Source organism: Lontra canadensis, unplaced genomic scaffold, assembly GCF_010015895.1.
Source record: "Lontra canadensis isolate GAN:19392208 unplaced genomic scaffold, GSC_riverotter_1.0 scaffold2, whole genome shotgun sequence".
NCBI lineage: Eukaryota > Metazoa > Chordata > Mammalia > Carnivora > Mustelidae > Lontra > Lontra canadensis.
Genome location: NW_022630996.1, coordinates 24,575,698 through 24,590,512, shown reverse-complemented (window position 1 = coordinate 24,590,512; position 14,815 = coordinate 24,575,698). Strand labels below are relative to the sequence as shown.

The window sequence follows — 14,815 nt, the reverse complement described above, 5'->3', positions numbered from 1 at the left end:
AACCATAGAGTTTTTGTACAAAGAATAGCTCTCGTTGCTATTTTATATATAGATCCTTTCCTGACTTCAATTGTTAAGTTACAGTAAAATGAGAGTGATGTTTTCTAGTAATATGTGGTACTAGTCAAAATAATACCTGTGACAGGATATAAGGAAACAGTGGTAAGTTGCTGTTACTTGTGCAAGGACACTCACATAATTCGTTAGCAGAGCCAAGTCTAAACCCAGTCTGGGACTTATCTGGACGCCTCTTCCTGGATCCGTCCTTTCCCAGGCGCTGCAAACAGACCTTTTATTTACTAATTTCCTCCTGAGGACAGAGAGACTTTGTGGCGTGGTAAAAGGGAGGCAGTTTTCGGAGCCTCATACATCTTTGTGTTTGTAGTCAGTTTGTTAAATAAAAGAGTAACGACGCCTCCATACTGGAGTACTTTTTGAGGCAAATGCAGAATATGCGAACATGCTTTTTACTGTCGTGTTCTCCAGAGATGTATGCCATATCATTGCAATGTGCATAACTTTGGACTGGTCCACTGAGTTTCTAAAAGAAGAATTTTCGGCCTGTGTCGCAGAAAACCAAGGATCATACACCACTTCCCTACACCCACATTTCATATGAGAACAACAGTCCTCTACTTGTGATGAAAGCACCTTGTTTCGTTTTCTCCCCCCTTCCCTGTTTTCTCTCAACATTTTCCGCCAGTTACTTCTACCACTCTTTCACTCCACTAGAAAACTCGCTCTCCCACCTTCAGGAACCTTCCTCCTTCCTTCCGCCTCCTGCACGCTTTTGTCACTCCCGGCAGCTGAGATTGCACGCAAACCGGAAAAACAGCGGAAACACACTACGCACGCGCATTAGCTCGCCAGTGCTTTGCCTCTCAAGTGTGGTTGGCCGGTTTCTCTCCATCTCTCACTGGCTCGCTACGACGTTGTAACTCTCGCGATATCTGCTGCCGCCAGTGGGCGGGAGCCGCTGCCGGTTCCTGGCGGGCCTTTCTAGCTGCAATCGGCGCTAGTGTTCCTGTGTTGTTCAGAACTGCCGGGCAGAGCATCATGACGTCCGCCTTGGAAAACTACATCAACCGTATCCTCCGGCCGGCTGCCGCAGGCTACAGCCGGGGCCATGGCGAAGCCCGTGTCCGCACTGGAGAGGGCTGGTGCTGGAGAGACCGGGGGTCGGGGTCGGCGGGCGGTTGGGATGCCCGGCCACTTCGGGGCCTGGGCTGCGTGCGGATGAGGGGCTTCAGAACGAGGGACCCTCCAGTCCCGCTCCCGGGGCTGGAGCCCGCCGCTCCTGGGGGCCCAAAGCACCTTTTAATTTTAACCTAAAACAAAACAAAACAGAACAATGTGATTATTCCGAACTTTTCCCTTTCTCTTTCTATAGAAATCAGCTCTCTGTTTCTCTGTACTACCGTAGGGCCTATAAGTTCACGTTTGGGAATAAGATCAACAGTCGTCCTAGCGACGAGGAGGGTCTTGCAATCCAAGAATTTGTTTTATTCATAGGCTTTGCTTATTGTTCGAAGATACCAAAAACTTTAAAGATGGTGCACAAGTTGAACTTCTGCCCCTTTACCACTTGAAGTCTCAACTTCTTTGTTGATAGAATGAAAATAATGCTTGCTGTTGTAGTTGATACTCATGAAGAGCAAACAACTTGTAAAACCCCGTATGGAGTCTTAATGTACCCTGTAGAAGTATTAACCATTTTAAAATCTCAGGAGAGAAACACTACATTGCTCTCATGCATAAATTTGGAACAAAAGTGAAATACTAGATGCTTAATTGTGCAAGCATATTGGCACCTTTGACATGGACTATAGCTTCTTTTTTGAATTCCAGAGGCCGGGTCCTGGAAGGAAGTGTCTCCGCACGCTTGAAAGCATTCAGTATTGATGAATTTGGCACTAATTTCAATTTTCCTTTTAGAGATAAAGGAACAGGTCTGGGAAAGTGGTAAATGTTGCTCTAAGCCCTATGGGAAGTATTTCCCCAGTGAAAGTACCAGACATCTCCGCTGTTTTGAGACAGGGAAACAACTGATCACATAAAGGGATTTTCTTTTTCTATTTTTCCCTGTTTTAATTGTGTAGTTACTACAAATTTTGAGGAAGTTAGAAACTTAAAGATACGTTGTAAATGTAGTGCTGCGTTAAGTAGTTGTGTCTTAATTCTGTCACCTTTTTCCTAGTAATTCAAACCATTTCCTCAGGAGAGCCCAGGTTTTCATTTTCATTCCCTGAGAATGCTTTCCTTAATTCAGTTATCAGGAACTGTTGCAGTTATAACTTCTGATGGAAGAATGATTGTGGTAAGTAATAAGCATATTCATTCTCTCCTTGTAAGCTTATTGGTTGTAAATTTTTATGTAAAACTTCTGATCTCTAATGCCTAGGCCTCACAGTACACCTGCATTGCAGTTTTGTTATGATTCAGTTCTCTCTACTTGATAAATAGCTGCTGATCCATATTTTCTTCACTAATAAATGTTGGTGTAATTTACATAGAAAGCTTCTAGGAGCCAGGATGGATAATAGATTCTGTCCTCAGAGAGCTTCTAGTCTAGTCTTCAGACATCTGCTTGTATTTTATATTTATCTTCCTCTTCAGTTTTTTATTTCCTTCCCCATTCAGTGCTCTGGCATTCACTACATGAATTACAGTTTTTTTGAAATTTTGTGTATGCCTCTTAGAAACTTCATGATAGATACTACATATGTAGAATAATGAACATTTAGGTCTTGTATGGTGTTAATATATATTCAGTATCTATATGTTGTAGGACTTCTGTTTTCTGTAGGACAAATTGTGATGATTGACTCTTTTATTTCATCTCATTTGTCCTTGTATCACAGACAAACCCCCCCCTTTTAATTCTAGAAAATTCTTGGATTCTCTCCTTGATCTGTTCCTGACCTGAGGAATTTATTTCATGATTTTTGGCTACTTAATTATTTCTTCATTTATAACTCATACATTGCTTGCTTTCAAAAACAATTTTAAAGCTGTTAAACTTTATTTTCTGTGTGTAATTCATATATTTTAATCTCTTGTTTTTCCATCTGCAGTTGTTTTTGTTTCTTTTGCTTTTTTTTTTAATTTTTGTCATTTTTCTCAGTGGGTCCATAAATGGCTATTATCAGAGTGTTAGACTTAGCCATTTATTTAAATGTGTATCATGTACCAGGAACTTTACATGTATTATATCACTTAATCTTCAGTATAACTCTGTGAAGAATTATCCCTGAATTCGAGGTTAGGAACCAGGCTCAGAAAAAGTGAATCACTTTCCCAGAGTCACTTAGATAGTAAGTGGCAGAACCAAACTGGGTTTTAAATTCCACTTGACTCCAAAGCTAAAGCTGTCGCCTTGCTTCTTTCTTAATCAACAGAATAGTCTTTTCTTTTTAGGCATCTTAGTGTATTTTGTCAAATAAGGACAGTTTGAAATATTTTTATCCCATCTTAACACTTCAAGACCTCTATTACTATTAACAGAAATTTGCAAATCGTTTTGTATTTTGTGAAAATCTCAAACTTAAAATTTTCCTATTTTTAACGGGATTGATAAAAAACTTTGAGAATTTAACTTTACATAGGAAAGAAAATTATTTTAAAAGAGCATTTTGAGTACTGAAGTTCAGTATTTCTGTATTTTATTGACACATGGCTCAGTTGATAGAATAGTTATGTATAAAATGACATCAAGAGGCTATGTCTGGGTATGTTAACAACTCTTATTAGTTTAGTGAATACCCTGTATTTTGTTTCTCTTCCAAATTTTAGGTTATCATTTTGTCATTATTGTACTCTGATTTTACATATTTTGATTTTCAAACATGAAACAGTTTAATAATGAGCTTCAGAGAATTAACCAAAACTAATATGTTGATATTTCTTCAGGAACTTAAATAGCATCTGAGCTACTATGTTGTGCTAGACCCATATCTTCCTTTATTCAAAACCAAGATTCTCCCATAAAATTTTCTCCGAATATTTCCTTCAAGTTCTGGTTCTAATAATTACCATCATATTTGTATCTACCTTACTGGATTTTGGGAAGATTAAGTAAATACATGCAAGGCCCATAGAACACTGGCAGATAGTAAGTACTCATTAAGTGTTAGCTGTTTTACCAGTTGAAGTTGGTATATATTTATGGGACTGATTTGAATCTCTGAAGAATGGTAAATTATATTTTTTATTCCTAATAGTATAATAATAGTTCAGTGGTCTGGGCCTGAAGCTAGCCTTTTGTGGTTCAACTCCTAGCTCTACTACTTTCTACTCATGAAACCTTGAGAGATTACTTAACCTCTCTGTGCCTCAATTTTTCTTCTGTGAAGTGGGAAGTAAGTAGTATGTATCTCAAAGGATAAAAATTATTTGAGATAATGTGTGCAATGTGGTTAGCACAGGGCCTAGAACTAGGGTGTAGCGTGAAGTGACTCTTTACGTTCCTGTGGCTATATATATGCTTTCCCTTTTTATATGTTTATATAGTTCCCCTTAAATTTCATTTGTTTTAGTCTTTGTCCATGTTATCTCCTGGACTATGTGGGCTTTTACGCTACCTCCTTACACTGGTACATAGGTGTCCTTCATAACTGAACAACTCTTACATACTAGTCAGACTACGGTGATTTTTTCCCCCATCTTAAAAAACCAAGAGGTAAGTTTTGTTTCCCTGGATACTGTTGGTTATAAAGAAGTATTCTATTTTATAATGGACTTATATTTAAAAGAAGTACTTCTAAGATAATTAATTAAAAATAAAAAATAAGTACTCTGTTGGTATACCTGGCAACTAAAATTTTTGTGTCATTGAATTTACATATTCAGGTAAACCACAATATTTGTCTTTTTTTCTCTTGAATGTTTTCTTTACAGGGAACACTGAAAGGGTTTGACCAGACCATTAATTTGATTTTGGATGAAAGCCATGAACGAGTGTTCAGCTCTTCACAGGGAGTAGAACAAGTGGTGCTGGGGTTATACATTGTAAGAGGTGACAATGTGTAAGTAAAATATGTCCATTTTTAAAGGCAGGTTAAATACACTACAGATGTAGACAACTTGCTATCTGGGAAAGAGGTTTTTATCTAAGATTGGTCCATATTTCTGATAGTTAAGGGGCCTAGATAGGGTCCAGAAAGGGCCCTCCCTTACACTGAATACTTCACTAGAGAGGCTTTTTAAAAATGTTCTTCCATAATACCCCTAATTTTATTTTTTATTTTTTTTAGAGATTTTATTTTTATTTATTTGACAGAGATCACAAGTAGGCAGAGAGACAGGCAGAGAGAGAATGGGAAAAGCGGGCCCCCACTGAGCAGAGCCTGATGCGGTGCTCGATCCCAGAACCCTAAGATCATGACCTGAGCCAAAAGCAGAGGCTTAACTCACTGAGACACCCAGGTGCCCCCACATACCCCTAATTTTAGAGTAACATAAATACATTTCTAGAGTCTAAAGCTAGGGTTTGAAGATGCCTTCAGAATCTCTTGTGTGAACAATTTTAAATAATTCATGTTTTATAAGCATAAGTGAGCTATAAAAAAAAAACGAGAGAAAGGCAAAGCATTTAGTGGGGACAAGTTCCCCTGACCAGAATAATAGTGATTACTTATATTGGGGTTTTCCCTAATAATTGATTTTAAGAAACTTTCTCCTACTTTGATTTAAAAAAATTAAAAAGCAAACTTTTTTGGACTTAAATTAAAAAAGTTTTTAAACCTTGTTATAGATTCAGTGGTATGCTGGAGTGGCTCAAGGAAGCAGATTGTTACATTCTCAGGAATTTTGCAAGCTGGTTGATTGATATCTTGTTGGTGGTAGCTTGAAATTGACCGCAGTGGGAGTATTTGCACTATGGATATGAGTAAACAGTGCAGAGCTGCCTCCCCCTTTTCCTTTGGAGAGCCCTTTTTAAAAAACATGTACCAGTTCTCTTCTGTCCTCCCTAAGGATTTTAAATGATAGTAAATTTTTTAAGGTGGAATTGAGGTATTTGATTTGTTTTATATTTAGAAAACATAATATATTTTCCCAGAGTTGGGTACTTCTCATTTATTAGAGAGCTGGAGGCTTTCTATAGTTTAAAGCACACTTGGGAAAATTCTGTATTACAAGTATTCGCCTATAGAATTTACTCTTATTAAAGCCAAACTAATTTAAATAACCAGCTTCTTATGGAATAATGTTTTATACATGTTCAGTGGTGAGGCTGTAACAGTTTAGGTATCCAGCTGGAGAACCATGGCTTGGTACCTAGTACGGTATTAATGAAATTAATGTTATAGATGTTATGGTAGAATTAAATCAAGGAAGGACTTGCTGGCTTTAACATTAGCCAGTCACATCAAAAAATCATTTGCTATGATATCTGAGTACCCGTTGCTACTGTTCTCTTTATATGTGAAGAACTGTACTTTTTGGTCTTGGATTTAAATTGAATGAACTATGAAATCCTGGAAAGGAAACTAATGGATGTTGTGTTTGTGTGTGAGTGTATATGGACTTAGTTCATTGAAGTTACTCCAGTAGAGACAAATAGACACTTTTATTTGCTTATTTAGTAGTGATTCTGTGATCATCTGCAGCACAGTCCCTGGATTGAGTTGTTGAGTTGAAGTCATAGGATTGGAATTTGTGGGGGTTTGTACCATACCTATCTGATATGTGTCTTTTTCCTTTAAAGACTCATGATCCAATCACACTGTATGCAGTTTGTCCTTTAATACTAGCTTCTGTACTAATGTTGCCTTCAGATTATTTCTTGAAGTAACTTGTGACTTAAATGTATAATTCACTACTTCATGGAGACTATTTGTTTTTCACCTTAAGTAGTTTTTACCGTGTCCTTTCAGTTTTATTTAGAAATGAGATTGTTTTAACTGATTTTTTTTCTTTCCTTAAATAACTACAGTGCAGTCATTGGAGAAATTGATGAAGAGACAGATTCTGCACTTGACCTGGGGAATATTCGAGCAGAACCTCTAAACTCTGTAGCACACTGAGGAAGAATTATATACATTGGATAACTGTAAATCTTTGTATAGAAGCTGATTATTCTGAGGATGATGTATGGAATTTTTATGAATGTGTAATTGTGGACTTTTGACACCATATTGGTTAACTGTAATATGATATGTAAATTAAAATATTTCTACATTTCCTTGAAAAACATTTTTTTTTTCCTAAATCATGTATAGTAGCTTGGTTTTATTTTTCTCTTAAATAGTACTAAAATCTAATGTTCACTTTGAGAACAGATACTTCATATTTTAATACAGAAAACTAGTTAAAAAGAGAAATTTGTATCCTATGTAAATCAAGCATACAAATACCATCAGTAGTGCAGGATACATGTGTTTCCCTATTTTTAAGAAAGTCACAGAAAGGTAAGTCTTCTAATCTGAATCATCCCCATTTACCACACTACTCTGGTGGTTGGTTGCTCTCTAGCACCATAGAAGTGTAGGTAAAAATGTGTTTGGTTCAGAAAAGGAAAAATGCTAACAAAGTTGCATATTATCTGAAAGAAATGGATTCCATAGTCTTGAAAGCCATCTTGGCTTTTAATCTTAAAAATTGGGGAATTTCTAGCATTAAAGGAGTTTTTTGTTGTTTATAAATGTGAGTAAATAAACTTGACATTTATATTGAGGTAGTGCTTGCTCTTATTGTCAACAACTTCCCCTGACTCCTTGGTTCCATAAACCTGTTTTCAAGAGAAGTAAACATGGTATCTCAGAGCAATAGTCAGTAGAACTGGTTGATTATTTCAGTGAATCAGTTAAGTCGATAATGTCCCTCAACTACAAGTAGGCTTTTTTCTAAAACCCCTTGTAGAGCCATGTTCACTTTTTAAAGAATCCATAGAAACAATGGTACAAATAGTGTTGAGATCCAGAGTATTCCAGAGAAATTCTCATCAACCACTGAGGGCCAAAGTGTGCAACTTTGTGGTGAATAGAAACTAGAATAATACTTATATTCTTAAAATTCAAGAAAAATTTAAAGAGTTTTTCTTTTTTTAAAATGAAAATGTTTGGCAATAGGGGTTGGCAAGCGTTTTTGTAAAAATGCAGATAGCAAATATTTTAAGCTTTGAGGGCCATATGGTCTCTGTCACAGCTACTCAACTCTCTTGTAGTATGCAAACAGCCATAGATAATACATAAATGAATAGTTATGGCTGTGTTCCAAATAAACTTCATTTACAATAACAGGTGGCAGGCAGGATTTGGCCTGTAGGCCATAGTTTGCTGACCCTTGGCTTAAAAATAATACAACCTCAATAAGAAAAGATGAAGGCTAATTTGTATAAAATCTGAAAAGGGCTTCTGGAATAGATCCTTTCAGAGTTTAGAGGTAGATTTTGTTCATACTTTTTTAATACTTAAAACTCTACTAATTAGATATGGTAGTTTTTTGGTTCACAAACAACATTTTCCAGAGGAAAATATCTTTATAGAAATAAGACTTGTAAGAAGAGAACTGCTGAGATAGTTTTCTTCACTGGCCACCAGGCACCGTCACCCAGCATAACTTGCTTGATGTTCTGTTGTTGAGGTCTGCCTCAGGGTTAGACAAAGTTTAGTTAGTACTGGCTATCAAATATTTGGCTTTTGTAGTATAAGGTTTTATAATCAATAATAAAATGGAAATAATGCAGTGAGTAAAGCAAATAGGCAGTTTAATGAAGGGCTATACACCAAATGTTCTATATAAGTAAATAATTGTATTTTAAATGGGTAAACTATTTTCAAAAATCAAATAAGGAATACAGATCATTCATTTGCTAAGTGAAATGTATTAGAACAATGCAAATGAAGTCCAAATCAGATACTTTGCCAACATACTTGGCATAACATAAATCACACATAAACCAATAGACAAACCATAGTTCCCCTCCACCCCCAATCCCTCACAGTAATGCATTTCTAGCATGATGTAGCCTTCTGAAATCTTACGATGATGCAGTTACCTGACTGGTGTCAAAAAAATCATTCCCCAGATATGAACTGGATGTTGGTAATGGTAGGGAAAATGAATGAAAACACACCAAATGGTCTATGCAGTTATCTCTTCCTGGGTGCACAGGGAGGCTTTCTGTGCTTGTAACCAATTCAAATTGGATTTCTTTTTGCATGAGCATTGTAAAAGAACCACGGTCTGAGTGGAGACTTGATTAATATGCAGTGTCAAGTTTTTTATGTTCTTTAATGAGAGTTTTATTCTGTAATCACTTTTCTTATTTATAAAGAGCCTCAAATCAATTTTAACCTATAATTACCTCTGTGCTCTATGATTCAGGCACTATCTAAGCCAAGCTTAATAATGAATCAAAGAAATAAATCTTTCCTAGAAAGATATTTTCACTAAACTTTTTTGTAAAGGGCAATTAACTGCAGAAAGAACTTAATTTGTTTCTTTTTAACTGAAAACATCCTACCCAAAGTAATGTTTAAAGCATTGCTTTTAGGCTAAAGCACTTGCTAAGTCAAATGGGTTTATATGTTGACAGTTTTGGCATAAATATTACAAATCTTGATGCCAGAAGAATAAGAGATAAACTTTATTAGTATTTCCTTAAACATCCTGCTTAATGCCTTTATAAAACATTCAGAATTTTTAACCTATCCTGAGATATGATAAAAACTTTAAGTAGTATTCAATATAAATATAGGCTATCTGTGTCCACATGTTTCTCAGACAATGTAACAAAGGATTCACCATGTCAATGAGAAGGTAAACCATGCCTTCACAAGGGCAGGTGAACCTACTTGGGTGGTAGACAGAATTATAAAGTGATCCTTAACTGTCAATATAGTATATTACGAGCCTTCACCTTCAATATTTAGTAGGTAGCATTTACTGAGCACATATCTTGCACCAGGCATGATGTTCAATGCTTACAACAGTGACCATTTTACATAATGGGAAATTGAAGCTCAGCAGGGTTAAGAGCCTTACGAGGGCTCTAGTTTGACCAGGTTTTTGTATTTTTATAAACTACTTATCAGTAGAAAGTATATTGTCAAATTCCTGCTGTCAAATATCTATTAGAAACCTGAGGGGTGCTTGGGTGGCTCAGTCATTAGGCGTCTGTCTGCCTTCAGCTCAGGTCATGATCCTGGGGTCCTGGCATTGAGCCTCGAATCTGGCTCCCTGCTCAGCAGGAAGCCCGCGTCGCCCTCTCCCACTCCCCCTGCTTGTGTTCCCTCTTTCACTGTCTCTCTCTGTCAAATGAATAAATAAAATCTTTAAAAAAAAACAAACCTGGATGGAAAGAAATATTTAGATGATCTAAGGGAGTTCACAGAGCTTTTGTTGTGGGCCATTTTCATAATTACCAGAGCTGCTTTAAATATTCCTGGGCCCTACTCTCACTGATACGGTTCAGTAGATGTGGAATGGGGCAAAAAGGAATACTCAATAAACAGCTAAGTAAGAAAAGTAGTAGAATTATTAAAAGAGCTGTCACATGCTTGGATGAGTCCTAGTTATGCTTCAGAATCCTTACCTTTGAAGACATGGATAACAATATATATTTTTGGTGTTGTAACAAATGAAATTTAGGCTCCATTTAAAAAATTTGGTATGATTTATGGGATTTAACAGTAAACAGTTTATTCTAGGTATTCAAAGGCCAAAGTCGAAAAGTTGCAGATGCGGGTCTTGCCACTTTGGTTTTTCACAGTGCCTCTGGCTACCATATCTCTCTCTAAGAGACTGGAGTATTTCAACTTTGAGGATTTAAGAAGTTTACATTATTTGGGGCACCTGGGTGGCTCAGTGGGTTAAGACTCTGCCTTTGGCTCAGGTCATGGTCTTAGGCCTGGGATCGAGCCCCACATTAGGCTCCTTGCTCAACAGGGAGTCTGCTTCTCCCTCTCTCTGGCTGCCTCTCTGCCTACTTGTGATCTCTCTCTCTCTCTCTGTCAAGTAAATAAATAAAATCTTTAAAAAAAAAGTTTACATTATTTAACAGATATACAGTATGATTACATTTGTCTTATGGCAATCATATACTCTTGTGGGGTTCAAACATGAAAACTCAGGGTTTTCACATATAAAACAGGATCACTCCATTCTGGACTTGCATAGTTCCATGTCACATTTTATAAACTTACTTTTACTCACTTTAGTAATTTTTTCTTTCTTTCTTTCTTTTCTTTTTTCTTTCTTTCTTTCTTTTTTTTTTTTTTACTAATTTGGAGCTTTTTTTTCTAACTTGGGCTGTTACTCTGGTTTTTGTTTTGTTTTGTTTTGTTTTGTTTTAAGATTTTATTTATTTATTTGACAGAGAGAGCACAAGTAGGCAGAGTCGTGGGCAGAGGAAGAGGGTGAAGCACTCTCTCCGCTGAGCAGGGAGCCCGATGCGGGGCTTGATTCCAGGACCCTAGGATCATGACCTGAACAGAAGGCAGACGCTTAACCGACTGAGCCACCCAAGTGCCTGGTATTCTGTTTTTAAGTCATTGGCAAATTTGGTTAAAAAAAACGTCTTTACATGGAAAACTGAAAAAAACAATGTTGATAAGGCAGAGCTCTCTCCACCCAGGTTGATAATGATCCATTAAACAGCATAGTGTTCCCATTCAACTAGCTACAAATTTAATTACAAGATATTTAGTCCTTTTTCTCCATCTTGTTTACAGAGATTACGTGAAATTTGGTCAAATGCTTTGCTGTGATGTTTATTCCTCTTTTAGGAAGGAAACTGTGACATGGGCGTAGCTGGTCTTAGTGAATCAATGCTGCCTCCTAGTGATCACTACTTCCTTTTCTATGTTTCTACAAACAAAAAAAGTGTATTTTAGAATATTGTCTGTGACATTTGTAAAGCCTTTAAGGCATACTAGGTATCATGCTTGCAACTGTGCATCTACCAGGGAATGATACTAACAAGTTTTTGTCCTTTGTAGCTTGTATCCGTCCTCAGCACCTCAACCAAATCATCTCGACTCAAAGGTTTACTATCCAAGGTTATGAGTGAGTTTGTCAAATTCCTTAAGTATTCTAGGATGTACCTTATATGGCTTGGATTCATTTAAAGGACTAGAAACTGTGTTTTTAAAGTGGATCTAATTTGCATTAATCATTTTCCCAACCTTTTTTCTGTTTTAAGATTGCAGAGTCTATGTAAGTTGTGTAACACTAAGGATAAACGCAAGAGAGAACTTTTACCAGTAGTTTTCTCTCATTAGTTAACAGAATACCATTTGCTGCCCACTGGCATTATTTGGTGAATGGAGGAGTTGAGAACTATTCTGCAAGACACTGTTCAGATCTTAGGTGTAATGTTATATTTTTTAAACATCCATTTTCTGCATTGATTTTTTGTTATAACCTTTTACTTTCATCTTTTTTTGTATGTTTCTTTTTTAAACATCATTCTATCTCGTAGATGTATTATTTGCCAGAAGTGGCACAGGTCAAGTATTGCTAAAACTAGCATCCAAATCCCATGCTATTATTTCTACCCCAGTGTTTATTCAACTATATGATAAAGCCTTTCTCCTCACTAGGGTAATTTTCAGTTATACTGTAAACCTTTTGGTTTGTTTTCTTTTCCCTATATACTGGCCTTACAAATACCAAATAATGCAGATGGTACTGAATTGTTATTATATTTGAAATATGTTAAAAGGTAAAGAATTCAGGAGCTTCGAGATAGGGGTGGAACACATCTCTGGGGGATACATCACTTAGGTCATGTATGAAAAATTGTGTATGTGCATGTGTGTGTGTGTGTTTTGGGGGCAAGCAGGAAAATGATGTCTGAAAATATGCACAATATATCTTTTGTTTTACTTAATTTGACTTATATCAGGAAAATCACAATTATAATTGTACTCTATAAAGAATAAATTCATAAACTGGTAAGTTGCCAGAAAGCACTGCAATATGGCTTATATGACATTTAAAAAATAATTTTCAAGAAGTCAAAATGATAGCTAAATTTTTTAGATTTTATCTTAAAAGTTGAAATTTTATTTTAAAAAGTGTTTAGATCTTTCAGCCTAACTTAAGTAAACTTTACTGTAGTTATGTAGAAAAGGACCAGAAATCCTAAAGATAAGTAGGAGGTATAGTTTTAAGGAATTTTAAAATTAAGAGTCAAGTGAGGCCAGTGTAGCATGGCAGTGAAGGGAATCAAACTTAGCTTGTAGTTTTAGCAAATTAATCTCCCATGTCTTGGGTGCCCCAATAAAAATGGGACAACCCTCCTTGAGTTGTTATGAAGATTAAGATAATAAACACTTAGAACACTGCCTGGAACAAAGTAATGTTTCAATGTTGATAATAGCTAACCTATATCCCAATATTGAATGAAGGACTGTAAGTTACCTATTTTTACCTAGGAAGAGTACTCAAGAGTAATTAAGAGCATTCCTTGGTAAAGCTTTTTGATGGAATAATACTAGTAAAATCCTGTACAGACCTGTAAGTTTATTGGAAATGAGTATCTTTCCCTTGTGCAAAAGGTGATGTGAAGTTTTGAGCACCACTTTTTTTAAATGCCAGAGGTAGAGAAAGTATAGAGAAAAACAAAGTCAGTGGTTAGAAGTCATATAAAGATTAGATTTCTTTAGTGTGAAAAGATAAATGGCAAATGGGGATATGCTAAAAGTCTGAAATTGAGAATGAATAAGAACTTGCATATTTTATTTTGTATATTAAAACTGAAGTATCCTATAAAGACTGGAAGGATAGTTTAGGGCAAATAAAATTCTACATTAAAGAATGAATAATAAATGTAAACAATTTATCACTAACAGTTCATTTCCTGAGAATTTACTATATGAGACCCTTCACTGAGAGATGACATGACCGATGAAGTGATATTTGAAGGCAATATATAAATGTGCCCAACGGATGGCACAGTTTGCAAATGCTTCTTTGGGCAGAGATGTGGGGGAGCTGGAGGAGAATTCAAGGAAATGGACAGATTTGTGCTGGGTCTTTATGGATAGTAAGGCTTTGCATAAATGGTTGAGAAACCTTTCCACATTGGTAGACACAAAGGCAAGAACGAGCAAGATGTGTAATAATTCTTTGAGTAATAGACTGATTTATCTCTGCAGTAAAGGCTCAAATCCAGCACACTCCAAAAAAAGGACTGGGGCTTGACCTTCTGTCTTCTGAGGAGATAACCTTTGAACCCTTGGAATATCCTTTCTAATAAAGAGAGCTTTGTGTGCCTCAAGTCCCGGGCCATGTTTGTTTCAGCTGAACTTGTGGAGGTTGGAGACTAGTGAAAGTTAGTCATGTGGGAACTACTTTATTTATTTATCTATATCTATAAATAGTATTCACAGAGGCCTGATAAAAAAAAACCCAAACACTAAGACTTGAGTGAGCTTCTCTGGTTAGCAAGAGTTGGCATGTGTCATCAAATATTATACCTGGGAAAATTAGGTGCTATCTGTGTAACTCTCCTGGGAGAGAACTATTGGAAACTTACACCTGGCATTTCTGGGATTGCACCCTAAGTATCTTTTTCCTTTGCTGGTTTTAATCTGAGAAAAGAGAAGGCAATCAAATAATTTACAGTCTTGAGACCACCACTAACAGATTTGTCCTCAAACCCTTGATGGTGAAAACAAAGTACTGATTACTATTTTAACTATCAAACATATTAGAACAAACTCTAGGCCTTTGCCTGTGTTTGTTTTGATTTAGGTTGTTTTTTTTTTTTTTTTTTTTTTTTCCCTCAGAAAAAGCAAGCACAGTTAAATCTGACTTCTTGAAGATCGAGGATCCAGGATCTTGACTGGATCCTGTCTCTTGATAC

General features: G+C 36.3%; 1 protein-coding gene across 1 annotated transcript; it reads left to right on the top strand.

Annotated features, from left to right (window-relative positions):
* The first annotated feature begins 460 nt into the window (after positions 1 to 460).
* Positions 461 to 7,674, top strand: LSM8 (LSM8 homolog, U6 small nuclear RNA associated). Its single transcript, XM_032876186.1, has 6 exons — positions 461 to 490; positions 733 to 802; positions 887 to 1,087; positions 2,277 to 2,317; positions 4,897 to 5,024; positions 6,935 to 7,674. Exons 1-6 carry the CDS (start codon positions 461 to 463, stop codon positions 7,023 to 7,025), a joined length of 561 nt encoding a protein of 186 aa, XP_032732077.1. The 3' UTR covers positions 7,026 to 7,674.
* Positions 7,675 to 14,815: the final 7,141 nt, after the last annotated feature.